At 44.8% G+C, this 25256-nt stretch overlaps 1 protein-coding gene and 1 non-coding gene across 2 annotated transcripts; one reads left to right on the forward strand and one right to left on the reverse strand.

The window, feature by feature from the left end:
- Positions 1 to 2739: 2739 nt before the first annotated feature.
- On the reverse strand, positions 2740 to 22327 carry RAB11A (RAB11A, member RAS oncogene family). The gene is made up of 5 exons (XM_067305189.1): positions 22173 to 22327; positions 13944 to 14139; positions 12795 to 12988; positions 11332 to 11412; positions 2740 to 4447 (listed from the first exon to the last, which is right to left on the reverse strand). Exons 1-5 carry the CDS (start codon positions 22210 to 22212, stop codon positions 4308 to 4310), a joined length of 651 nt encoding a protein of 216 aa, XP_067161290.1. The 5' UTR covers positions 22213 to 22327; the 3' UTR covers positions 2740 to 4307.
- Positions 22328 to 22596: 269 nt separating this feature from the next.
- TRNAQ-CUG (transfer RNA glutamine (anticodon CUG)) lies at positions 22597 to 22668 on the forward strand. The gene has a single exon. It is a non-coding gene; the product is annotated as a tRNA-Gln (tRNA).
- Positions 22669 to 25256: the final 2588 nt, after the last annotated feature.

Below are 25256 nucleotides of genomic sequence, written 5' to 3' on the forward strand. Positions count from 1 at the left end.
TAGGCACCAAAATGGCAATACTTTTTTAAGGCGAGACAGATTTGTAATATATTTGTTCACTGTGCAAAGGTATGCTACCTTGTACAAAATAAACTGGATTTCTCAGCGTGCATTTCTCAGATGTGCTCATTTGCAGACCAGAGCTAAGCAGCGTCCAGGCCGCTTCCCCATGGGACAGGGCTGGTTACAAAGAGGCTGCCCAGCTCCGCACAAAACCCTCTGGAAGCATCGGGCTTACGAACCAGAGGCTGGTTGCACCGTTACAGGATTTCTCAGAAAACAAAAATGATGCAATTCAGACAGGAATCTGGAGTTAACTTCTAGCAAGGCCCAGCTTTAAAACAAAATCTAACTGGCACAGCATGCGTCTTTCTCGTAATTCCTCTGGCAGCTCCCGTTTCTGGCAGTTTAACCTTAGCAGGTCTCAATGGGAGACCCCAGCGATGCAAGAAGCCACCCGTACAGGCGCTCACGCACCCACGAAGAGCAATTTGAGGCGAGGGGAAACACCAGGTCTCTCGGATTTTCATGCAATATATTTCGGTGCGTGTCATGGCAGGGCACAGCTCTGCCCTGCCAAGTCCCACTGACACCAGCGGGTTGTCTGCCTTCAGGCGGGGAGGACACGGGCCTGCACACATCAGTATGAGACTGGGCACACCGCAGCCGTTTCAGCGGGTTTGGCTGCTCCCAAGGAGTCTAGTCAATAAATTACAAGCTCAGATTTGCGGCAGAAACACTTCCAGAATTAATAACTCCAAGGCAATGCAGTGGACTGCTACATTTTGAAGCTTTTTCAATATTTGTGCTTCGTATTTCTAAAAAAAAAAAAACTTGTTAAGTAAAGCTCAGCATGTAATCCTCTTATCTGACAAGCCACACTCAATAAGCTATTTAAGTCCGGAAATTCATCAGGTTTAAACTGATAAAGTAAGTAATTCTAGCTTAATAAAAACGTCTTTAGATCAGAACAATTCCATGTCCTTTCTGCTTAAAGCTCCCAACCTCAACACCCATAAACCACAAAAACCTACTGATGCCTGCTGAACAGCTCAGGAATTGTCAAGGTTTGGACTTGCAAATATGCAAACGATAGCAAACGCTCCTGGCAAGTAAAGCCGATTCTGCAGTGTAATGTAAAGTTCCAAGACATTCAGAAAGCTCCTTTCAGCGCTCAAAAGCAGCATCTGTTATAATCAGTTGTCTCCTATCAGCAGAGGAGAGACGCTTCAGTACATAAGCGATGCCGACTACAGCCGAGAGCGATTCATCAGCAGCTGAACAGAACGACGCCCTCCAAGGTCAGCGTTCAGCCTCAAGGAACAACATCCCACGCTGTCTCTCCAAAAGCGCTTGAAGCACCTTCTTACTCCTGGGAAGGTCGCCCAGCTCAGGCCAGCCAGGAGACACCGCCTTAGCACAGCGGTGCTTATTCAGGAAAAACCATTTCCAGAGACATAAAACACGAGGCAAAGGCTTTAATAGGTAAGAAATTACATCTTTGTACATAGGCCATTTGATTTTGCTTTAGAAGTCTAGAGGCTATGAAGACTTTACAAACTATTGCATAAAAATTCTAATTCCATATGTTGCAGCAGTTCAATAAGTACAAAATCAGTTTTTGCACGGCATTTCCATCTAAGACTTGTATTACTAATTTTAGAGTTTTGCTGGGAGTAATTGGAGTTCTCCGCTTGCCTGACCATGCACCCAGACATTCTGCAGCTGCCTGGTACTTGCACACAGCACCGGGTTGCTTGCGAGGCAGAGGAAGCAGCCTGCGCACGCAGAGGCGCCGGTGGGAGAGGCGAGGCCTGGGCTGCCCGCAGCGATTTGTGCTCCGACAGGCTTCGCTGCTTTTGCATTTAGTGCAGAAGGAAGCATCTTGCATAAAATCATGCCAAATGCAAACCTGACATTACATCCGAGTCAGGGTGTCTACGTAAGTGAATCAGAGAAGGAAGGGAAGTGAAACTCATCCCTGCATTTCCTGTTGACACATTTAGAAAGTGGCTGCCCCTGTAATTTGGTTAATTCCAAAATACATTCGAGTCTTGCAAAAGAAAGCGTTATGAGAACAGCTCCCAAAGTGAGCAAGGCCCAGATTTATACCTTATCCCATGATTCTCCTGCAATCCTAAAAAGGCTCCAAATTCCTGGTTCGGACAACAGGTCTCGGAGCTGGCCCCTACCGAAGCACCAGGGCTGCCACCAGCAGCAGCACACAACGTGCTCTGGGCGACCTCCGTCTGCAGCAGGCAGTCGCGAGGCTGCCTAGGACGCCGCTCAACGCTCGCCGGCAAACCACCTTCTGCGCACCAGGCCTTCAGTGCAGAGCAGCGAGGTGCAGTCAAAAAGCTTAAAGAAGAACTTGCTGCAGAAAGCAGGTAGTTTGCTCTCCTGTGAGAATTTCCTATTGGCAGCAAAGCAGAGAAAACAGGAGGTTTGGAAAAGCCATTCTGGGGGTTGACTAGAGATCCCACATACTTTTCAGGCCAGAAGAGCTTCCTGAAGCTGCCAAACTGCCACGACTATGCACTGCATTAGCCCCCAAAGCTGCAGGCCCAGTTTGAGCGAAAAGTGCAAACAGGTTACCCAACCCTTTCAGTTCCTTTTCTGGGAGTACTTGTAACTTCAAAGCCTTCACATGACATGTTCCAAGAAATTTACTAGTTTCCAGGAAGCAGAAACCCTCAAGTCAAATCCCAGCTCTCCCAAAAAGTGCACCCGACACCATACTGAGTCGTCCCCTGTAATTCTTTATTAGAATTATGGATGAATATATTCAAATCAATCTAAAAAAATAATAAATCAAGTTACAGTACATGCATAAAATACAAAGTAATTTACAAACAGATCAAAATAGCATCTTCAGAACTAATACTAGGAGGAGAAATGGAGTAAAAAAAAAAAAAAAAAGACCAAATGACCGACTACAGCAATGCCTTCCGTGTGCCTTACACATCATGAGCACCGCAAGACAGAAAGGTTGGGTAAGAAATGCAGCTGGCTGTGTCTACCCAAATGCAGATCTTCCAAGTGGGTCACATCAGAGTTTGAGAAACTTTCCCTACAACCACTTTGCTGTAATTGTATAAATAACTGCAGGCATTTATACAACAAGCAGTTCTTTTAAATACTGCAGGAACTCAGTGCCTATAGCCCCCAAATCTCCATTAGTGCCTTATTTTGGACTAGAGCATACTGTATTACATGCAGTGGTTTCAGAACGTAGTGACAGAAGGCACAATTCATGTATCCCTGAACAAGCTAATTAAACAGATGATTTGTACTGAAATACAGACGACAGAATGAAGGCATCCAGTAAGGAAACTACTCCAGGTGTTTCTATTAAAGAACAGATACCAAACCATTGGAATCATTTAAAAATACTGGATGAAAAGAACTGAAAACTAAGATTGGGTTGTGGAAGTTACTGACTCATCAACTCAAGCATTTGAAATATTAAAATGAATGACAGTAGCCTTCAAGTTTGTGCACCGCAAAAGAAAGTTATCCTCAAATCCTGATACTACCAGCACTGTGGAGACCAATTCTTGGGCAACACAAAAAAAACGCTGCAAGTTCCAGTGTTAGAGTGATCTCTGATCAGTTAAGTAGCTCATGCTTCTCCTTATTTCACAAGAGGCACCTCAAATGGAGTTCCACCACCATCTCCCAAGGCCAGCCTCCCAGCAGCTCTGCCTCACACCACCTCGTTCGCAACAGCTACCAAACCACAAAAGCTCATTTGTAGGTAGCAGCAACCCTGCTGCTTGTTTGCAAGAGGGTTTTTCCCCATAATATTCTGTAAAATCCTCAACTTGACATTCTGAAGACGTAGCCAAAAACATTTAACTTTACATTAAAATTGCACTTCAGAGCAACAGGCATTTCATCAAGCTTTAGATACAGTATACAACACCTTGAGACAAGGAAAGATTATCCTGCCCAGAGATACTTTCCTGGTTAATCTGACAGTAATTGTTTTGGGAGGATCAGAACGACATCTTCAAGTGCTTACTACAGGATGTCTTTGCTCTGACTAGCGGGCATCATGTTGGAAAGAGATCAGTTCAGTTCCAAACAATTTACTGAACCAGAGCCAAGTCGGTGTTGGGAAAATACTGCAGCCACATGGAAGCAACAGATTTATAAACACTGAAATCAAAGTGTTTAAGACATGGAGAAATTCAGAAGGAATAAGCAGTAACTGAACACAAGAAAGTAATCACACGAATTACAAATATATTTAAATCTCGGACTTGGGGAATATACACAGCCTTTTAGGAAAGAATGAGCAATTCTTATATATTCTGACAGCACTGCATCTTTGGTTTGTTTTCAGTGGTTGGAGGGACATGAATGGGAACCACATTGTTGCTTGGAGACATATCATTTTCACGTCTGTCGGACATTTGCTTCTGAGAAACAATACGATAGATCTCTGGAAGATGAGAAAGAGCTAGTCATTATGTGTAATACCAGCAGAACAGCATCAGAAAGTTAAATCTGGGGGAAGCCAAGCATCATCCAAAGCATATAAACTTTTCCCATAAGTTTTAATGAAATACATAAAGCTATACAGGTAATGCATAGGAGCTTTCACAAAAAGTTCACTTGTGACACCTTCTGCATTCAGGAAGTAAGCAAAACGTAAGTCTTTTTGCAAACAATAAATTTACCAACATCTACTTTTTGCCTTAGGAGTTAATAAATGGACAAAACTAACCAAATTTTTTTGCTAGGAATCAGAGACTATGTACCCTCACCAGTTCCTTTAGATCCCTCTGAAGGCTTTGAGGACACTGCTCACGTGTTTGCTGCTGTATCTGAAGACAAACAGCAGATTTAAAAAGAACCACTCAAAATTTCTAACCGACCATAAGGGCAACTGCTTCTCTGCCCACATGCCTATCACATACAACAGCCTGTCTATGGTCCGAGCAGTTTTAAATCACAAGAGTTTAAATACTGGGGCCCAAAAGACGAGACAGGGCCCCAGAAGCAGAACATGAGCCATTTAGAAGTCACTGTGCAGATTAACTTCAAAACTACAGGGAAGTAGTATGGACTCCAGACAAAGAAATTCCAGTGTGAATTGGAGAGCACGGGTTAAAGTCCTGTGCCTTTCCTAGCACGCCGCCAAGGAGGAAATACTGAACACCCGCACTGAAAGCCTTCGCTCAGTTTCTGTACGGTTTTGCTCGGTGTATCTACAAAAGCACTTATTTCAGCTGCATAAAAGAAAGGTACTAACATGTGCAGCACTTCACCCCAGAAAGGAGATAAAGGATACCAAAAATAGAAGAGAACACAGGGAATGTAATGGCTTAAAATGTGAATATGCAAGCAAGCTTGAAAACAAGCTCGCAAACCTCAATTTAACAAGAAAGTTTGAAAGCGTTTCAGGTTCAGTAAAAAGCCCATCCTGAAACGACAACATCACACCTTCCACTTTACCCCCCAGAAAAGCACGCTGGCCACAAACGCACCGCTACGGGCAGGCAACCGAGCGCCCCGGGAGAATCAAGTTTATGCCCGCACCCGATTTGCATGCTCCAGCTCACTGCACCGCTGTAGCGTTTCAGATAAGCTCAGGCTGCACAAGAACAGCCTGTCTGCGCTTCATTCCTCTGGCAGAGCGAAATGGGGAAGAACAGAGCTGGGCAAATAACTCTGGCGGAACAAAGCAAAGGTCTAAGTTCTTCTGGAGGCCTAAGGTCTCTTATCAGCTGGATAATGACTGTCCAACAAACACCTCAAGCGACCCCAAAGCAAGACATGTCTTTTCCAGCAGAAATTTGTCATTAGCGAGCAGCCTTTGTTCAGAATTTTAATGAGGCCCTGCTTAGTGCACATCCCGACATCGCGGCAGTACTAGGAAATTAAGCAACCTTGTGCAGATAAGTCACGCTTGCCACCAAGGGCTGGTCACCCAGCTAAGCCTCTGCCCTTGCAGCAATAGGAAGCGATGGCATTGAGGAGCTAAGACGGGTTCCTGGCAGACAAGGCCGGCATGAAGGGCAAGGTTTTTAACAAAAGCCCGTACCGAGTTAAGCCAGCAACAGAAACACAGGCAAGACAGGCTGAGTGTTCCCCGGGAAGAGTGAGAACAGAGCTGCACACTTCCATGGGACTGCTGGCAAACACAAATCTTGCCAAGCACAGTGTGCTTTATTTATGGACTGTACAGAAAACTTTCAGCTTTGCAAGTGGTGCTTTGAAAGAGTCTGCTCGTTGGGACTCCAAACTGACAGCCCAGACTCAAGCAGGAATAAACTGTTCAGAAAACTGGATATCGCATATGCATTCAGGTACGGAGCAAGTTGCTGATACAACCAAACACGAGCTGCACACACAAAAGGATGTTCTGATTTCACCCTTGCTAAGGCTCACTGTTCTTTCCTACAGTCTTGCACATAAGCAGCTTCACAAGTTAAGTGAATCATAGGAAATCAATCTTTAAAGCCATCTGCAGTCCTCCTCTTATGCAGTATGAGGGTTTTTTGTTTTTTTGTTTTTAAGATAAAAATCAGCTTTCGCCTGTGGCAGGCCACTCAGCGACGTTTAGAAGCAGCATGTGTGTGGAGGTGGGAGGAGAATGACACACAGGAGGGAGAGATCTGCTCTACATTCTTCAGGACAAGTTTTACTGTTGCACTCCACGCCCCGAGCTCAGGATGCCTGTTTATGTCCAAGTGCAGAATGTGGCTCTTTCCTACTTAACAAGAGCAGGCTTGCGCTGCCTTTGTTACTGGAAACTCGAGTAGCACTTCAGCAGCAATTTTCAGTCTTCTGAAGAACTTCCTAAGCAAGTTCATACTAGTCACTAACGTGAAATGTCACACACCTCCTCCACCCCTGTAAGCAATGTCTTGCAGCCACAGTGCCCTCTGTGTAACATCGTCATCTGAGAGCAGTCAAAGATCTCCAGAGCTGCGTACTGAAGTCTTAACAATCTTAACAGTATCGATTCCTCTGTTGACAAAGGGTTCTTTCCCTTTTGACTGTGGGAAGATACTCTCTTCTGAATCTCTAGATGCTCTCTACCATGATCATCTCAACAGTCCTGCAAGAACATTTAGCAGCGGAGCTGCTCAAGCAACTTGAAGGGACCCCATGTTTGGTGCTTTTTGCCCCTTCTCCCTCCTTTGCAGCAGTGCAACACTTGTGCAGCCAGCGTACTGCCTTGGTTGAAAGCCTAACTGGCTAAAATTGCCTTTACCTGGACCAGTTGCACACACTCTCACCGCCCAGCCACACACACAGTTGTGTTGGTGTGAGAAAGCAGGTGGGAACAGCTTAAACCTGCTCTGTCACTGAGGCAAAATGCCCAGAGGCAAAGCCTACACTGAAACTGGTCAGCACCCAGGGATGCCATGCTAATGAAGACATGCACTTTTTAATGAAGACACTACACTTTATTCTCTGCTCCGAAACTGAATAAGACCTTATTAAGAGCACATTCAACAGAATGCATCACTGCACAATTGGTAACTCTCAGAGACAGACATCGCACTGTAAGAGGGCTGGGAAAACAACACTGCTGTGTGAGGAGCCTGCCCAGTCCTTGTCTGCTCAGTCAGTGCTACTGTTTAATTCATTTTCAGGTGCACAGGGCAAACAAGAGAGGAAATCCCTAGATTTCTTGACATTTAGGCTGTGTGATGTTGTTTCCTTGGAGATGGAATTCCTTAGAGACGAAACCACAGCAGAACGCAGTAAGGAAACAGCACGGAGCAAGGGGGAGCGCAGGCAGACTCCAGTTTACTTTAAGGATGCTTTATCCTTCTACGAACGCTCAGAGTGGATGCGGTTATAATCCTAGCACCTCCTATTTTGCCAGGAGCTGCACATACACAAGAATCAGCCCTTGAAGTCTAGACATCTTTCAACAGAGGAATTTGGATAGGGACCATTACTCTAAGCCACAGAAGGAAGAGGTGCCCAAAACCTCAACAAGTATCCACACAGCAGAACAGGAAGCCCACTACATTTAAGATGCCTCCCCCACTCTGAAGCTGCTAAAACACATGGAGAGAAAGGAAAAGCTCTCTCCCCCAGCCCGCACCTGCAACAACAGCGGATCACATCCTCACCTAGGCTGCACTAGTTGCAGTGTATTTTCATGCTTCCCATACCCAAAGCCATCTATTCAAAATGCTTTAAATGGAGAATCTAATTAGGTCTCAATAAACTTGACTTGGACCTTGCTATGCTGCCAAGGGTAAGTTTTTCCACCAGGGTCACAGCCAGACCAACCTCAATAGGGCTGAAGAAAGGAGTTTTGCTGCAGAACAGTTGCGACACCCTGTTCAGGGAAGATCCAAGCAACCGCGTGAAAGGCGTCAGAGCCGCCTGGGACCTCTGTACAGTGCAGTTCCCAGCACTGCCAGCACTAGCAGAGCTGGTGCAGCAGCATGCCCTGCCCCTGCCTTTGTCAACCACCTCCGCTTGCAGCCTGTGGCTTTACCAACTTGCTTCTTCAAAGGACAGCGAGCATTCCCCCCTCTGGCACTATGCTGAGAGGCGGCCTTGCCAAAGACATACAGACTATCCATGATTCTGCAGAGTCACCCTGAAAGCCACATTCCTAAGACAACTGCTCGCCTCTCTCCTTCAAAGCAAATCATTAACAGAAAGAGCCAGTTGTGAAGTGTTATCAAGAAGTTTATTGGCAGAACATTTGTCCTTTGCATGCCAGTCAGAGATGGAGGCAACCTGCTGCTAATGCATTATTTACTTCATCTTTATCTCCCTGAAACAGGAGCTTATGTCTGGAGCAAGCCACATGCTCACTAATCAGCAGAAGTGTTTCTTCCAACACAGTCGAACCCCTCCTGAACAAGGATTCTGCCTGCATGCCCGAGAGCTCTCTACCCAAAGCACTGTCACAACAGCATGCAGGGAACATTGGCATTTGTGGAAAAGCAACAGCCCCAACAATCTGTCAGCATCCGAGGGCAAGTTCTAGTCACTTGTTCTCCCATTACAGACCACGCTCCTTTACAGGAAAATTGAACCAGAAAACCAAACTCCCATTAATTAGAATCCAAAATAACCTCTGGAATACAAGGGGCTGTTGAAAGCACGTGTGGAAAGATCAAGAAGCAGCCTAGCCTGTGCCCAAGAGCTGAACTGCTTCCCCATGGCAACAGCAGTATCGCGGATCTGAGCGTCACACAGCTCTGCGGAAGCAAGGCAGCAGCCTAGGGCACGCAGCAAGCTTTCCACCTCTTTAGCCATCACTACTACGGAACAGGATGCTGCAACGGAAGATTGCAGGCAATTAGGTGACCATTTTATACTGGATATGACACAGCCTGACAGCCAGCTTGGGGGGGATAAACAATTTCTGATATATTTCAGACTGGTTTTATTTGTGCTGGTGCTGAGCAAGCATGAAAGTTAAACAGTCCTTTATCCAAGAGTCCTGATCCCTCTGAAAACTGAAAGAGCAGACAGCAAGGCTGAAGAGTAGTCCTATATTACACTCAACACATTTGGTCAAAATTTGACCTCAAACTTCAGTGACTCCTCCTGAGAGGAAAGGAGCTACCAAAGGACACGTGTATAAAGGCAGAAGTTCTAGGTTTCAGCAGTTACAACCAAGCAATAAAAAGGGTGCTTCTCCCAAAACATCCAAGCCTGATTTCACAAGCATGTTTGACAAGACTGCCTTTATGTGGGTGAAGGAAACAGGAAGTCCAGCAAGCATCTCGGAGAGATAGCGTCACATTCAGCCACTCCTTAGCCATCCACCCTCTGATGGCATCAGAAGTTACTCATAAGGGAGTAATGGATCAGCTTACAAAACTCTTCTCCTTTTTTGGAACTTGTGCAATGCTGAACTTACAATTGACTGACTACTTACAGTAGACTGAAGTTAAAAGGGAGCCACACTGGTTGGTCAAAGAGGAAAAGCTCAAGTTCTAGTCCCAGCATTGTGTGAACTTCTTTGTTACTGTACAGCCAGAAGCACCACTGCTTAGGACCACACTGTAAAAGCAGATCCAGAACCCACCTCTTAAAACTAAAGCTAAGAGGATAATTAGATGGATACAGGCAGAAGGCATGTAGTAGAGACACTACTGATCTGATTATGCTGTGATCTGAATGCTCCAGCAACCTATGAACTCTCTCTCTCACCCTCTATAGGGTATTCATAACGCATTTCAAAAAACTCATGAAAAATGTCATGGAATTTATAATTTTACTTAATAACTTCCTAGCTGCCACCTCACCTGCATGTTCCAGTACGAAACATCCCTGAGTCCTTTATCGTACGTTTTCAAAAGAACGTCTAAATGATCTGGCAAAAAGAAAATTCAAATCTAACTACGTGCCATTGTTACAAAAGTGAGATCTGATTAATAGCCACATGTAGTTTAGAAGTGGTGCTGCTGGCTCATACCAAGAACATCACATAGGCCAGCACATGCTATGTTGGGAAGGAGAGAGACTAAACTTGCAGTTGGGAAACATGCTGGAAGCACTCAGAGAAAACAGATGCAACTCCCTGATGCACCTAAAACAATGAGACATAACACAACAAAAAAAGGAGTGTCCAGATGTTTTGAAGAGCCAGCCTAGAGCTTTGGAGGCATCTGTGAAGGCTGGGAATCGCTAAACTTCAAACACTGCATATGCCGCTCTTGTCCTGCTATGCCCAGGCCATAGCTGCTTGAGCAGGCCATAGTTAAGGTCCCCTACATAGCTGCAGTTGAATGTCTCAGACGTCTGCTCAAACAGGATTTAAACAGAGTATTTTATCCACAGAGCACAAAAACTGCACAACTCGCTGCCATCACATGCTATAAAGGCCGAAGTCCAGCCAGGACTATTAAAGGGCAATGACAGCAACTACCCTGCAGCACAGGAGTTCCTAAGTCTCAGACTGCCAAGCAGTGCTCAACTGAAGGATCTCCATCCTTTTATCCCCTTTCCCTTAGCAACTGCTACGGTCACCAGTAAGAGACAAACAAGCTAGACTGACTTTCCCTCTGATAAACAATGGCTATTTTAACTTGCTACTTGCATGAAGCAGTTCTCTCCCACATACACTCCCTATCCCATAAACAGATAGGGAACCGCAGCGTATAAACAAGGCTGACTGGAAACCTGGGGCAGAGCAAAGTGAACAAGGGTTCCCGAGCCCAAGGCTGGCCTATCAACTGGGACACTTCAAAACCAGGCTCTGAAGCTTATGTCTGTGAAGAATGGTTAAATGGCAAAGTTTTAAACACTTTACAGGCAAAGAAACATCCATTTGCATCATATCTGAGCATACCCTCCCCCCCCCAAAAAAGAAAGCACTAGATGACTCACCTGTCAGAATAGTCTGGAACGCAGCTTCCACATTTGTAGAGTCTAAAGCAGACGTCTCGATAAATGACAAACCATTCTTCTCTGTGTGGACAAAAATACTATAATTAGAGGGGAGTGCCATGTATCTACTCCCCTTTTGGAAGAAATTCTGTATCAGACTGTGTATGTGTTGTTCCTGGTAAGAAGCATGGGTACCAAGAAAAAGCATTAGAAGTTTTGGGGTTTCCCCTTACATGATCTGAAAGCAATCCCACCCAATGCCAACAGCAGAATTTACACTCATCCAAGGCACAGGGATCAGTCCAGTGCTGCATTATTTTGAGGCATATCTTCATGCATCACTGAAAGGGAAAATTTGTAGCACTTTCAGGAAACATGTGAGGAAGCTTCCCAGATTATCTTTAACCTCATTGAGTTTCACCACCTCCCACCTACTTAAATAAAGTCCTGCATCACAGCAGTGTCTTGAACTACTCTGTTTTGCACAGCTTCAGCACACAAAGGCTCAGCAAGCAGGCAACTCTGGTGTTTGAGCTGCATGAAAGCTCCAGGCTCCTCCCCAGACTGGCTGTCCCTGGCCTTTAACCCCATGAGGCAAGACATTTGGGATCCTCGAGCTTAGGTGACGTAAGGGTGCACATTTCAGTGAAGAAACATCCATCTCAGTCCCACAGAGGGCTAAGAAACAGAAGGGCAAGAAGATTTGGATTTTGCTTATAAGAGCTCTGAAGAATTGTGTTTCTCAGCCTTTTGGCTTCACCAGTAGTTAATCAAAAACATGATATGAAAAAGTACTTTTGCCAGCATATCATGGCAGCTTATTTAATAGAGTTAGCCATATAGAGGGGAATGATAGTCCTACATCTGCAGGCAGATAACCTCACTGGCCATTAATGCTGTACAAGCAGCTACAGAAATCTTCAGTGCAAGAAACCAGGATGAAAGAAACTTGCCCTGAAACAAGCTAGGATTTACAGAAACTACAATAACTTCTTTCAATATTTTTACAGGGTTAGCCCTTAATTATGAAAGGTAGAGACAGAATGCTAGTCTAATTAAAAAATCTGTTCGCCTAACAGCATATGCTCAGGGTTTGAGATCAGCTGATACAAAGAAAGCAACATACAGATGGCAATGCATGATGCAGCAGACTCAAACCTAAAGACATAGCCGAAGTTTCTGTGAGAAAAGCAGTCCATAGGCATGAAACTAAAGCTGGTTTAAAATCAGCTTCAAATGCCTCTGGCTGATTCTTGAAATTGCATCAGCATTTTTGTTTTACCAAGCTTCCTTTTTGACTGAATAAAAACAAGACAAACATCAGTATGTATCACTGAAGAACATTACCAGCAGCACTCTTTCCCTCCCTCTAACAGGACATGCATGTATCTCAGACAGACACTATACCAGGTAGGTAGATCCCCAGACAGTTAGCATTAAAAAAGTATTTTGAGTTCACCAACCTGCAAAAGCTCTGGCCTCATCTGTAGGGACTGCTCTCAGGTGGCGCAAGTCACTCTTGTTTCCCACTAGCATGATTACAATATTGCTGTCAGCATGGTCTCTCAGCTCTTTCAACCATCGCTCTACATTCTCGTAAGTAAGGTGCTTAGCAATGTCATAAACCAACAATGCCCCTACAGCACCACGGTAATACCTGCGAGTAAAAAGATGTTAGAAAATCATCAAGAAGCATCATGATTAAAGCTGACTACTTACTGTGCAATAGTGGGAAATAGCTATGATGAAGACAGCAATTTAAAAAGCATCCAAGGTAGGCTATGTGGGACAGAAGCAGTTGAAGTACAGCATCCAGACTAGGTTATGTCATAGGACCGCCAGAGCAGCCAGCACAGTTCAGGGTTTGGTGGGTAACCCAAAATCCAAGCCTGAGGGCAACACTGTTAAGTTACCCTGGGCCCCACCAGTGAAGCAGTGGGATCTGTGGGGAGCTACTGTCACCTTCAACCTCTGACCCACTCCTGAAAATTCTCCCCTCCCACTGCTGTGGGTACCAGTAAGGGCACAGCCCAAAGTGATACAGAGACTTTAAAGTGACTCACAGGATCAGAAAAACATCAGCCTGATCTATTCCCTTTATGCAAGGCTACAGCTAGTCTCCTTTCAGAACCAGAGAGTGGCACAGTTATGTATTCAAGAAGAAACAGGTTGCATTCTCCCACACTCGGTTACCTCCAGCTTTTGCCATGCTACTTTTTCAATTAAATAAGCATGCAAAGTGAGCACTCTTTCCTTACTGCTACATTAGAGTTTCTGGTTTTCAGTTACCACTGATAAAAACTCAATGAATACAAATATTACTTTATCAATTACTTGCATTTAAAGGAGTCTCTCAAAGTCTTCTTGCACCCTGGGCCAGAAGTACCTCCAGTTACATATTGTGAGAGCACTGAGAAGTAAAGCAGTTTGTGCAGGTCTACACTATGTCAACCTTCGGGATGGAAGGCTAAGATTCAGGCTCCCTTCCCCCATAAGTTGTGGATATTATATGATAAAATACAAACATCCCAAGTATTCTGAGGAAGCAGAGAGGCCCATAAATTACCTCCCTCCACAAAAGCTTCTCTTTGACAGTACAAGCTATCACTTACGCTGATGTTATAGCTCGATACCGTTCCTGCCCTGCTGTGTCCCATATCTGAGCCTTTATTGTCTTCCCATCGACTTGAATGCTCCTTGTTGCAAACTCTACTCCAATGGTGCTTTTGCTTTCCAAGTTAAACTCATTGCGAGTGAATCGAGACAGAAGGTTACTCTTGCCTACTCCAGAGTCTCCAATAAGTACAACTACAAGACAAAAAAATGACATCAGAATCAGATGCAGGTCATACATTGAGAATCATCAGTAATAAACACGCATCTTCCAGAATGAAGTGTGATGAAAAATATAGCAAAATCTACCCCCTTGTTGTGGGTCTATTGTCCAAAATTTAAGTTTACTAGAGAACCAGAGCTGCCAGATTCACCAGCATTTTGAACAGACTCTAGACTCGACTCTTAGTCATTATATTTCAATCTCCTTCGCCCACCGCTGAAGGACATTCTTCCTCCAGGAAGAGTATACATGGCTCACTGCGAAAGTCAGCACTTCATGAGACACAGCTTGGATTTCACATCCTTGTAATAATGCTAGAACTAAAAGTCACCTGAAGCTTATATCAGTTATCTATTTTGCTGAAGCAGAAGTCCAAAATACAGGGAAGATAGCAGGCTCTGCCCCCATTTTACACTCTTCATGCCTTTGCAGAAGAGAGGTTCCCTATTGACACAGGAAAAATCATGACTGCAGAAAAACAACAACTAAGACTATTGCCACCCTGACAGAGTTTGGCAGGTAGCTGAGATACAGCACGCTACATTTCAGCAGTGCTATGACTCCTGGCTGCTTTAGGCCAGAGCCTGAAACTGCTCTGAAATGAGGCTGGGGCTATCATTTATGGCTCCAAATGAGAGCCACCATTCACTCCAGCCGAACCTCCGTTCACTCTGGCTGAGCTTGACTCATCACAAGAGTAGTGCCAAATGAACTAACTGGAAGGATTCAGCTATGCTTGACAAGAGATTAACAGAAGGTTTAAAGTCTGAAAAAAAGAAAAAAAAAGCCACGATTCATTGTTAACATCCTGTAATGCTGAGCTGAAAGGTAAAAGTTTAAGTATAACCTAAAACTCACTACCAAGACACCAGAAGTTAGGCCACTAAATGAGACACATTGAGGCCCAAGCTGTACCACTCCCGAGTCACACCAACAGCAGCCTCTCAGGATGATCTTACGCCCAATGAAAGATTAAGCCTGAACTGATAACAGGAGAAGGAAATGGAGGAGAAAGAATGAGTAAGATCCTAGAGAAGAAAGGCGATAACCTTCATTAAGTTGGCAGTGAATCAAGGCCAGTCCAAGGAAAAGAGTCCACACTTAAGTTACAAAAATGTGGCAGGAGAGCTTGTTTTGAAAAAAAAAAAAAAAAAAATTAGTCACAGACATCATTTAAAGTTTAAGACACTGCAGTACGATGTTAAGAAAGCTGTCTGGTACAACAGATAAATGAGTGCAATGAACAAATTTCAGTCACAGGAGAAACCCCCACCAAGTCCAAGACTAGCAGAGCAAGAACTCCCATCTGCTGCAGCACCATACTGCAGCCTTCCGGACACCATCTTCTATTTAAATAATGCAAAGCAATTCTGGCAGATGGGACTTTCCTTGCCTGTAAGACCAGAGAAGCACCTTTTAAACTCCATCCACAATATGAAAATTGAAGCAAATGCTAGTTTCAAAATAGTCTAATACTTCATCAAAACAAACATCTTCCCGGCTTCCTCTGCCAGCTGACTCAGCAAGCAGCCAGCCAAGCTGCAGAAGTTGCATAAAGCACACGGTGGCTCTGCTAACCACTTCTCTGTATGAAGATGACAAGCACAGGTAGGTGGCATGCAGCTGTACTGAACACAAAGAGCGTTCTGCTTTCCTGTGCGACAGGGCAGCACTGGTTAGTGTCGGCTGCCCTGACACAGCTTTGCTGGCACAGAAGATGCCACACTAATAAACTCAATGCTGGGGACAGGGCACCTAACTGCATCATCATCGCTGGCAAAACGCCGTAGGTTTTCTCTTTCATTGGCAAAGAAATAAGATCTTCAATACTATTTTGGCAGGTTTCGGCCACAGCTTTAGATGACATCACGTTCGTATTCACTCAGACTGTGTGTGACCAGGAAGTTCCTGGTAGGGAAAACTTGTCCAGTCGCTTGGCACCAAGTTGCTTCACGCTCCCACAGGCACCAAGCACTAGCTATGCCAGAGGCTGAAAACTTCTCTAAACAAGGAAAGCAGTTCACACAAATCATTTCCTTTATCCAACACATTGCATCACGTCTATTAAGTAGCAATATCAACTAGTTCAGCAATGCCCCGTCACAAATATTTCTGTTCAATGCACATTTAAAAGCAGTTCTCACTTAAGAGTAGGCTGGTTATTTTAATTCCTTTGCCAGATTTTTCTTACCTTGTCCAAATCCCATGTTGCTTGTGTTCTGAACGGTTTCCAGCACCAGATTAAGCTATGTCCCAATTAAGGGGGGGGGGGGGGGAGATACCAGGCTTTCCTCCTTGAAGCCTGCTATTTCCTCCACTTAATTGGGCCACCTCAGCTCCTCTTGAACACAGGCACAAGAATGCCTTGCAAATGTCAGCAGGAGCCTAAGACTCCTCACACCCTCCCCACTTCTGCCAGTCTGAGCAAACATCACTCTTTGAAAATAATTATGAACTGAAACAGCTTTAACAGTCATTCATAGATTACATTATTAATTTTAATTTTGCTTTCCTTCTCAGACCATCTCGGTTTGATATTTCATATTATATAGTACTTCCATATATTATATTCTTAGCCGAGAAACACCAGGAATGACCCTGGATTGCCGAGTCCCATTCTGACTGCCCCAGGCAAACAGTTTCTGGCGGGGGAAATGATGGTATCTAGTCCCATGTTAAGGCTAATTGTTCCTGCACACACAGTCCTATTGGGCTCCTCTTCCAGAAATTCACTCTTAATACTGCCTTCCAATTTTCAGGAGAAATTAGCGGTCAGCCGATAGTGGTGTTCATGTGCCAGCACTGTCCATTAGCTTATTAGTTTCTTCTCCCAGTGGTGTTTACGCTGGGGTATTTACAGAAAGCAACCACATCTTCTCTCAGCCTTGTTCTACTAGCTAAATAAGCCAACCTCTCAAATGTTTCATTGTAAACAGTCTTTCCAGTTACCCCAACATCTTCCCTACAAGTATTTCAATTTAGTTCTCTTCCACACAGTGAGAACTGCATCCAGTATTCCAGGTGATACCTCACTGGTGACGTATAAAGGGATTTTAATATTTCCAACTCTACTAGGAATACCTTGAACTACAGTTATTTCTTTCCTGATCATATCATCTTGGTGGCTTAGTCAGCTTGTGATCAGACCTAACCGTACCAGCTTTCAGTTAGCAAGTTTTTAAGTTTACCAGGTTCCTAGTTTACTGAGTTCCTATGGGTCCCCAAGCATATGGGTCCCCAAGCATAAGACCTCACACTCTGAATCTCACTCCACATGCAGGACTGCAGTTGTCCTCACCATCCAGTCCTCCTAGTACTGTGCTCTGATCCTCTTCTACACTGACAATACCACCCAACTTTGCACCATCAGCGAATTTCATTACCACATCAGCACTAGAACGATTAAAGTTTAGAGGAAACTTGAAGCAAGTTTAGACTCCAGACCAATCCTTGAAAAACTCCCACAATAACCTTCACACCAGCACTTCCCTAAGACCAGTAGCACCTTTTTTAAAGCTTTTGTAATCAGGTGAGATTTATATTAGGACATCTTGCAAATAAATTGAGAATATCTAAAGAAGTCAAAGTGATTTTTCCCTCCCTCCTGCCCCAGTTGACTTAAGTAGGTCACCCTTACTGGTTTAATGATGTGCCAGTTCAATACTTGTCACAATCTCCTTTAAATCAATTTAGCCTTTACCATTGCAAAGGTTAGTTCAAGACAAGTATTTGGTGGGCAAAAGGAATATGATGAAGTCCATGCTACCGTAGGAATTTCATTCTGTAATTCTAGTTTTAGTTCTGTAAAAGACCAAAATAAGAATTCAACTTCCAAAGTTACATGAAAAGCAATTTAGAGAACCATGCCAAAAAAGAGCTATTAATTTTGTCACCAACATTCCAGCTCACTTACTCAATTTTTATTTGTTAAACCTGTAACTTGATTAAAATTATTTTCTGAAAATTTCAACTCGCTCATGAAATGCTATTCACAGCCTAATCAGACTGAAAATAGAAAGTCCAACACTACCAACTTCTATCATCTATGGTAACAGCTATTACACAAGTGACATATTACACAATTTAAATCAAGTACACCAGCACCAGGGGACTACAAGGTCTGAAAACACTTGTTTCTGCATTGAACTCTGCTACTAAGAGGCACATAAATAACAAGCCTACACACATCTTTATGACCCTCACAAGAGCCTGTTAAACACCTCTTCCTGCCTACTTCAACTTGAGTTTAAAGGAAACATGAATAAGGTGACCTGATTCTACGGTTTCTAAGCATTGATAAACGTAACATGATCACGCCTTGTACCAATCTCCCTCTTCACCTGCACCTTCTGTTTTATTTACCTATTACCTGTCTCAAAGAGAACTGGGGTCTCAAAGGCACTTCAGCATAGGGGTCATTCATTATTTGTATATACGACACACAACAGAGCTGGGCCTCCAGGTGCTACTGTAGTAAAACAGAGAAGCAAGTAAGTTTGCTGCAGCACAAAGGTGCCTTCGCATCTAACAGAGTGAAAGGCACAGGGCTTGCTACCATTTTAAAAAGCAGTGGCTCTCACGCAATCACTTTTCCTTACAAATTTCTATAAACAAAGCACACAAGACAAAAATGCGTCCTTTAAAACCCAAACCAACAGGTCTGTTCAGTTTCACGGCATTTCTTCAATACCAGAAAAGCTGGATAAATGTGCAAGATGTAAAGTAGGAAACAAGTATCTAAAACTGGAGGGTTTTTTCTAACAATCAGCTGAATGGCACTGCAAGTCAGGTCCACATTCAGAAACAACAAGTTGGGCCCCAAATCCAGAGTTCCAGATGCTCAGGGTGCAGATCTAAGGCCCCCCACCCCCCCAAGGCTTTGCTCAGGAAGAACACAGAGGAATTCTTCTACAAGCAAGGGTTACATAGCTAGACACTAATCTACAGCGGTTTTTTTTTTTTTTTTTTTTAATCAAAGAGTAAAAATATCCTGTATTTAAGCCAAGCTTAATTTATTCATTAAGTAATATCCTTATGTCACCATTATTTTTTCCTTCCATTAAAATTAGAGCAAGAATTCCACAAACTGGACATCATAGATGTTGTATTTCCTGAAGCACCATGCTGAAAACTGTAGGCACTACTCTCTTTACTAAAGCCAAAAAGGATGAAAGAATACAAGGAGGCATGTAGATGGACAATAAGAATTTACCAAAAAATGTTTTTAACCTGTGCTAAAGCCTCAGCCTAGCTTGAAATGTTGCAACAGTCAGGAGAGCATTTTGTAACAGGTGCTCTGATTTAATTGTAGGGCAGCACAGGTGGGCTCAGATTACACCCACCAGCACAGTCAGATAGATTTTAACATACTGTCACTGTCAGCGGCTGACAAAGCAAAACCAGAGGTCTCATATAAACAGACTAGCGGCAGTTTAATTCAAGAGTAGCAAGAGACGGCTAGACTACAGAATATTACCCTGTTATTTTAAAGCAAGTCAAACTATGAACTCAACCTCAAATTACCACGTCTTAAAGTTCATAAACCCAAAAGAACAGTCCTCCTGGATTAAGTGTCCGTATAGACCAACACCCTGTCTGACAGCAGCCAAGAGTGGATGCCTGAAAAACATTATTAATAAGAGAACAAACAAACTAATCTTTGTCCTAGCAGGCCCTCACATCTTCAAACAAGCAGTACCTTCAGACTTTCCATTCTAGCCATCCCAATAAAAATGCCCCAGATATTTTTATTCCCCTATGAATCCGAAATCTTTCAAATCCATTTATACCTTTTGTTTACGACAATGAACTGCTCCAAAATTTACATATGCCTTCCATGAGACTTTACTTCCCTTTGTTTGAGCCTGCTGCTGAATAAAAGCAGCATTAAGATTACCCAAAGAAATTATGAGAAACAGAAGGTAATCATTCCCTATTTGTCTAAATCACTCATTTTAATCCTGATAAAGTTGTACTTCACTTCGAGATAAGAGATATGAATCCTTTAGGTTTCTCTCCCTATTATTTTGATGCCCTTCTCCATCTTTTTAATTCTATAATATCCCCTTCGAAATGGGTATGACAGTCCTGCTTGCATTTCCCTTCAATTCTGAAGAAGCTCATGTCTCAGATTCAAACATTGGCATAATATTCCCATTAAGCTCTCAGTTTCTCTTTCAGTAATTTTTTTTTACCTATCACTTGCCTTTTTGACCAGTACCTAGTAATGAGACATTAGGTTCAGAAAACTATTCACAGTAATTGCAAGATCTTTCCAGATAGGTGATAGCTTATTCAGAACCAACATCACATTTACATATTTACAGCTGTTCCCCCAATTTGTATTACTCTGCATTTGTTGTCATGTTATTTCAGCTACCATATTAATCCCAGTTATGGGATGTTGCATGAGCTTCCCGCAGTCTCCTTTGGCTTTGACAAACCTGAGTCGGCACTTCACATCACCATTTTCATAGCATTACCTACACTTGCAATACCATCTATAAACCAGCCTAAATATGAGAAGCTTTAGGATGGGACAGTCAACTAAACTAGCTTTGAACTTTTCTGTACAACTGGATCCCAGCTTTATGAAATATTTCCCAATTATACAAGAAGTGCTAATAAAAGAGAGCAAGTCTCCCTACAAACCCCCTCTCATTTATATTCTCACACCTTCATAGCTCCAACATTAATCACAAGCATATCACTGACAAAGCTTGTAAATAAGTAAGTAATGTGATGGTTTCGATAACTCGTATACATAAGTACTTAAAATAAGACTGTTCAATGTGATTAAATTAGTGGCCAGAAAAGCCTTTGCCTATGCTGCAAGTGGAGAAGAGAGGCACTTTTTGGAACTGACTTGATTTTAATTGCAGTACAGATGACTGATTTATACTTAGAAATAATGTCATTTTCCACATGGAAATTGGACAAGAGAGACAACAAAGAAAAAATTAAATTCTTCAAAGTTATTACAGGAAATTAAGAGCACAGAAAATAACACCGCTTTTTTCATTTAAGAAACCTAGTTACATGATGCCAAGAACCGCACCTCTCACCATTAGAATGTACCAAGCAGTATTACAAATCCTAAACCCAAAGTCCCAGCACAGCATCACAGTAAACAGCTATTTTAAAAATATTTTAAATATCCGATTTTTAAATCCTATCATAGAAGCAAGCAACTTCAAAACATCAGCATTTCAGTATATGTTTCACAGAACACTTTATGAACCTTTACAACAGAGGAGCATTTTGGTAATAATTTATTTTCTTCACAGTTCTATTTAAAAGCCGTAAGTCACTCTTACCAACCTTGAGCATCCTCCTTTCGGATCTTTGTTCCCAAAGGCCGGCTGCCACCTCAGCCCACTAACAGAGCAGAAGCCTTGGACCAGACACAGGCAACCCGCCAGATCGCCGATATGGAAACCAGCCCAGATTTGCTCTTATTTGTGGGGAGAACGACCGAAGCCGGCAGGCCGCGCTCCGGAGCGGGCAGCACCTCCCAGCGCCTCCTGAGCCATTAAGCTCCAGAAACATCCGAGCCGGGCTCGGGCGATGCCCGCGGGGAGCGCCGCAGCCCGGGCAGCGCCCCGGGGAAGGGCGGCCCCCGCCTCGCCGCCAGGGCCGGCCCCGGCGCTGCCCCGACCCCCCCGGCCCGGCCCGGCCCGCAGCTCACCGCGGCGGCCTGCTCGGGCAGCGGCTGGGACCCGCCCGCGGGCCGAGGCCGCCTCCCGCCGCTGCCCGGGACCTGCCCCCGCCAGGCGGGAGCCGGGCAGCGACCCCCGCCCCCGGCTCCGGGGGAAGGCGGGCCCGAGGGGGGCGGCCGAGCTGGCGGAGCGGAGCCCCCAAACGGGGCCCCCTCCCCCCCTCCCGAGGCGGGGCGCTCCCGTGAGGAGGCCGCTGCCCCCCCACGCCACGCCGCCAGGCCCCGGCTCCCCGCCCCGGGAAGGTGACCCCGCCGGTTGCCACGGGGACGAGCGGGCGCGGCCGTTACCTTTGAAGAGATAGTCGTACTCGTCGTCGCGGGTGCCCATGGTGCGGTGCGCCGAGGGAGGCGCGGCGGGAGGCCGAGGACCGGGACGGGGAGCGGGAGCGGGAGCCAGACCCTCCCTGCAGCCGCCGCAGCGCTTCCGCCCTCCGCGCTCCGCCCACCCACGGCGAGATGCTTCCGGGGCAGCGCCGCGGCGGCGCACGCCGCTTCCGGCAGCCGCCATGACCCCGCCCACTTCCGCCTTAAAGGCGCGGCGGCGCCGTCCGGGCGGTGCCGCACTTCGCCGCGCCGTCCCGTGCCGCCCCTCGGAGATTCCCCCCCCCGGGCCGCCCCCCTCGTCGCCCCGCCGCCGCTGCCCCGCCGCCCCGCCGCCGCCGAGCGGGCGCGAGAAGCATTAGAGGCGGGCGGGGCAAGCTGTTCCTGCAGCGGTTCCATGGTGTAATGGTTAGCACTCTGGACTCTGAATCCAGCGATCCGAGTTCAAATCTCGGTGGAACCTGGATTTTTTTTTTTTCCCCCCCTTCCTATTTCCCCCTTTCACTGTTGTACATCCTCTGCCTGAGCCTTGGCCAGACACCCTCCTTCCTCCCCTCCCCTGCGTGTTGCTCCATATACACAGGGCCGCGCTTAACGATAACACCTCACGCTTTGTCTTGACTTTAGCCCACTAGTCCTTTCGCCATCGTCCTGTCTCCGCGGGCCAAGGACGGTACCAAGGAGGAGAAAACCCCAGCCCTGCAAGGTGGGGGCACGTAACGATCTCTGCATTGAACCTTTTTATCTCCGGATGAACCCCGGATGCGCAAAAGGAGTCTGGAAATGCTGGGCTGCTCCTGCTATTCCATTCTCTGAAGTTATCTCAATGCAGCGAGTCGTGAATTAAAATTAATAATGGCTTCTTGTGTGTGTAGAGGCTGTGGTATATTTATAGCTCTGTAGTTAAGGTTTCCATCTCACATCCTATTTTCAGGCTGCCACTGAACTTTGTCATTAAAAAACTGTTAATTTTAACTTGACATTTCTCAGGCCTAGTTTCACCCTTCAAAGATGCTATTATTTAAAAATAAAAATAAAAATAACCCATTTGAAGTATTTTTAGTTGCCCTTCTGTAAGAGTTGTTTCATTTTGGTGCTTTGGATTCTGCTTGTCAGCTGAGAACCTGGAAACACCCTTTATTTACATTTTTCATATGTGTAAGAGTCACTTCCTCTTGCACCAAGCTGCAGATGTTCCTAATCTGGAACTGGCTAGTCCTACATGAGATTTTAAGGCACAAAGTAAGGAGAATGTCTTTTCTGGCTGAGTTAAAAGTCGCGGCCCCTATGCTGCTGTACAGTTACAACTTGTCAAAATTAAACAAGGCATTGCAAAGCTGAGGCATTTTTGTCAATCATGTATTGCAATATGAAAATTTCAGCAGATTGCCATGTACGTGAGTAGTAGCAGGGTTTATTTCTAGCTAAGCCATTTAAATGCATTTGATCATTTGCGATTAGGTTTTTCATGGTGCAGAGAGGCAAAACTGAAATAGCGGAAAGAACCATGTATCTAAACAGGAGAAAAGTGATAGCAGTAAATGAGAATAGCATTGGACTAGCAGGGAGCTCTAGAAATTAAAAAGCCATGTATTCTGGTCAGTCCTGGATTAATTCTGTTCCTGATCGTGCAAGCCCAGGTGAGAAGATACAAACCTTCAGGAAATGCTATTGCTGGTAAAGACTGTTTTAGCTGTTCTGCTCCTTCTTTGTGTCCCCTCCTAGAGCGTGCTGCTGCGTTACGGGATGGCCGGGGACACGTCCCGCTCGTATGAAACGTGGCCAAGAAGCAGAGGTCAGGGCTGCAATAACAGAGGGCTGTGTGCTATGGGACTGACAGCTTTTAATGTGAAGAAAGTCATTCAGCACTGGAATTTCTGCTGCATTAATTGCCATTAGTGCCGTACTTGTGGAAACACTAAATTCATTGCAAACCCTGAATTTTCACTGTCTCTTCATTCCTCAGTTTGTGCTTAGAAACGACCATTTGTGGAGGCAGCACGTTCCAAGCAACTGGAGCAGAGACAAGGACTGATACTCAGCTGTTTAATTTAGCGAAAAAAAGAAGCAGAGGTCACACTCATAACTGCATATTTATGGTTCTCTTCTGGAAATTCACACACCAGCGGCCAAAAGGGCCCAAGGTTTTGCCTCGGCAGCACATTTAATGTGCAGGTGTGTGTGTCAGGGCTGTTGGCTCAGACCTGCTCAGCCTCAGGGACCGTGCATCCGACTTCCCCCGCACACTCCCGCTTCATCCTCCCACTTTGCTCCTGCCACCTACTCCTGCAACCCCAAGAGAAATCCCCGCCTAAAAATAGTAAGGGGAGTTTTGCCCCCATCTTTGGTGGTTCTGGCTTTCCCACAACAAGGTCAAGGTCTCTTTGCAGAAAGCACTAGTTGGATTTGACATGGAAATAGAAGGAATTGAAATAAGGATGGGCAGTAGTTCAGCTGCTGGTCCCAGATTTTCTGACTCTGTATTCTCCGTCCACACTTTGCAAAGCCCATTAAATTGGCAGCTCAGGGAATGATTTGGAGTAGAAGTCACAATAATTCAGATTGTCCTTGAATGGCTGCTGACCCAAATTCCTGTTTCCCAGATGAAAGGAGCCACCAGCTTGCCCTGTCAGAAGGCAGGAAGGACAAAAGCGAAGCCCCACAACCTACCCTGTTCTATCAGAGGAGAACTATTTCCTAAGGGGGAAATCCAAACAATACTTTCCAATTTTCTAACAAACCATGAATCATTGCAATTATGAAGAGATAATTCAAGCTTTCCAATCCAGCAGTCAAATTAGAGAAGAAAAGCAGGCTTTTAGCACTCACTATTCCCAGCTTGACATAAGTCAATCAGAAAAAGAAAGCTTAAGTATAAAATCCATCCATTGAAATAACAGACTTCTCTTTTTAGAGCTCTGGACCAAAGCAAAGGGTCTGCGATGTACAAGGAGTTCTGTTTTCAGACAGTTCCCCGCCAGAGGCAGGGGTAATAAAAATGCATGGAGTAGAGAGAATTTTTTCTTTTGAGAACTTATTTGAATTCCAGGA

Source organism: Apteryx mantelli, chromosome 15 (genome assembly GCF_036417845.1).
Source record: "Apteryx mantelli isolate bAptMan1 chromosome 15, bAptMan1.hap1, whole genome shotgun sequence".
In the NCBI taxonomy this organism is placed as follows: Eukaryota; Metazoa; Chordata; class Aves; order Apterygiformes; family Apterygidae; genus Apteryx; species Apteryx mantelli.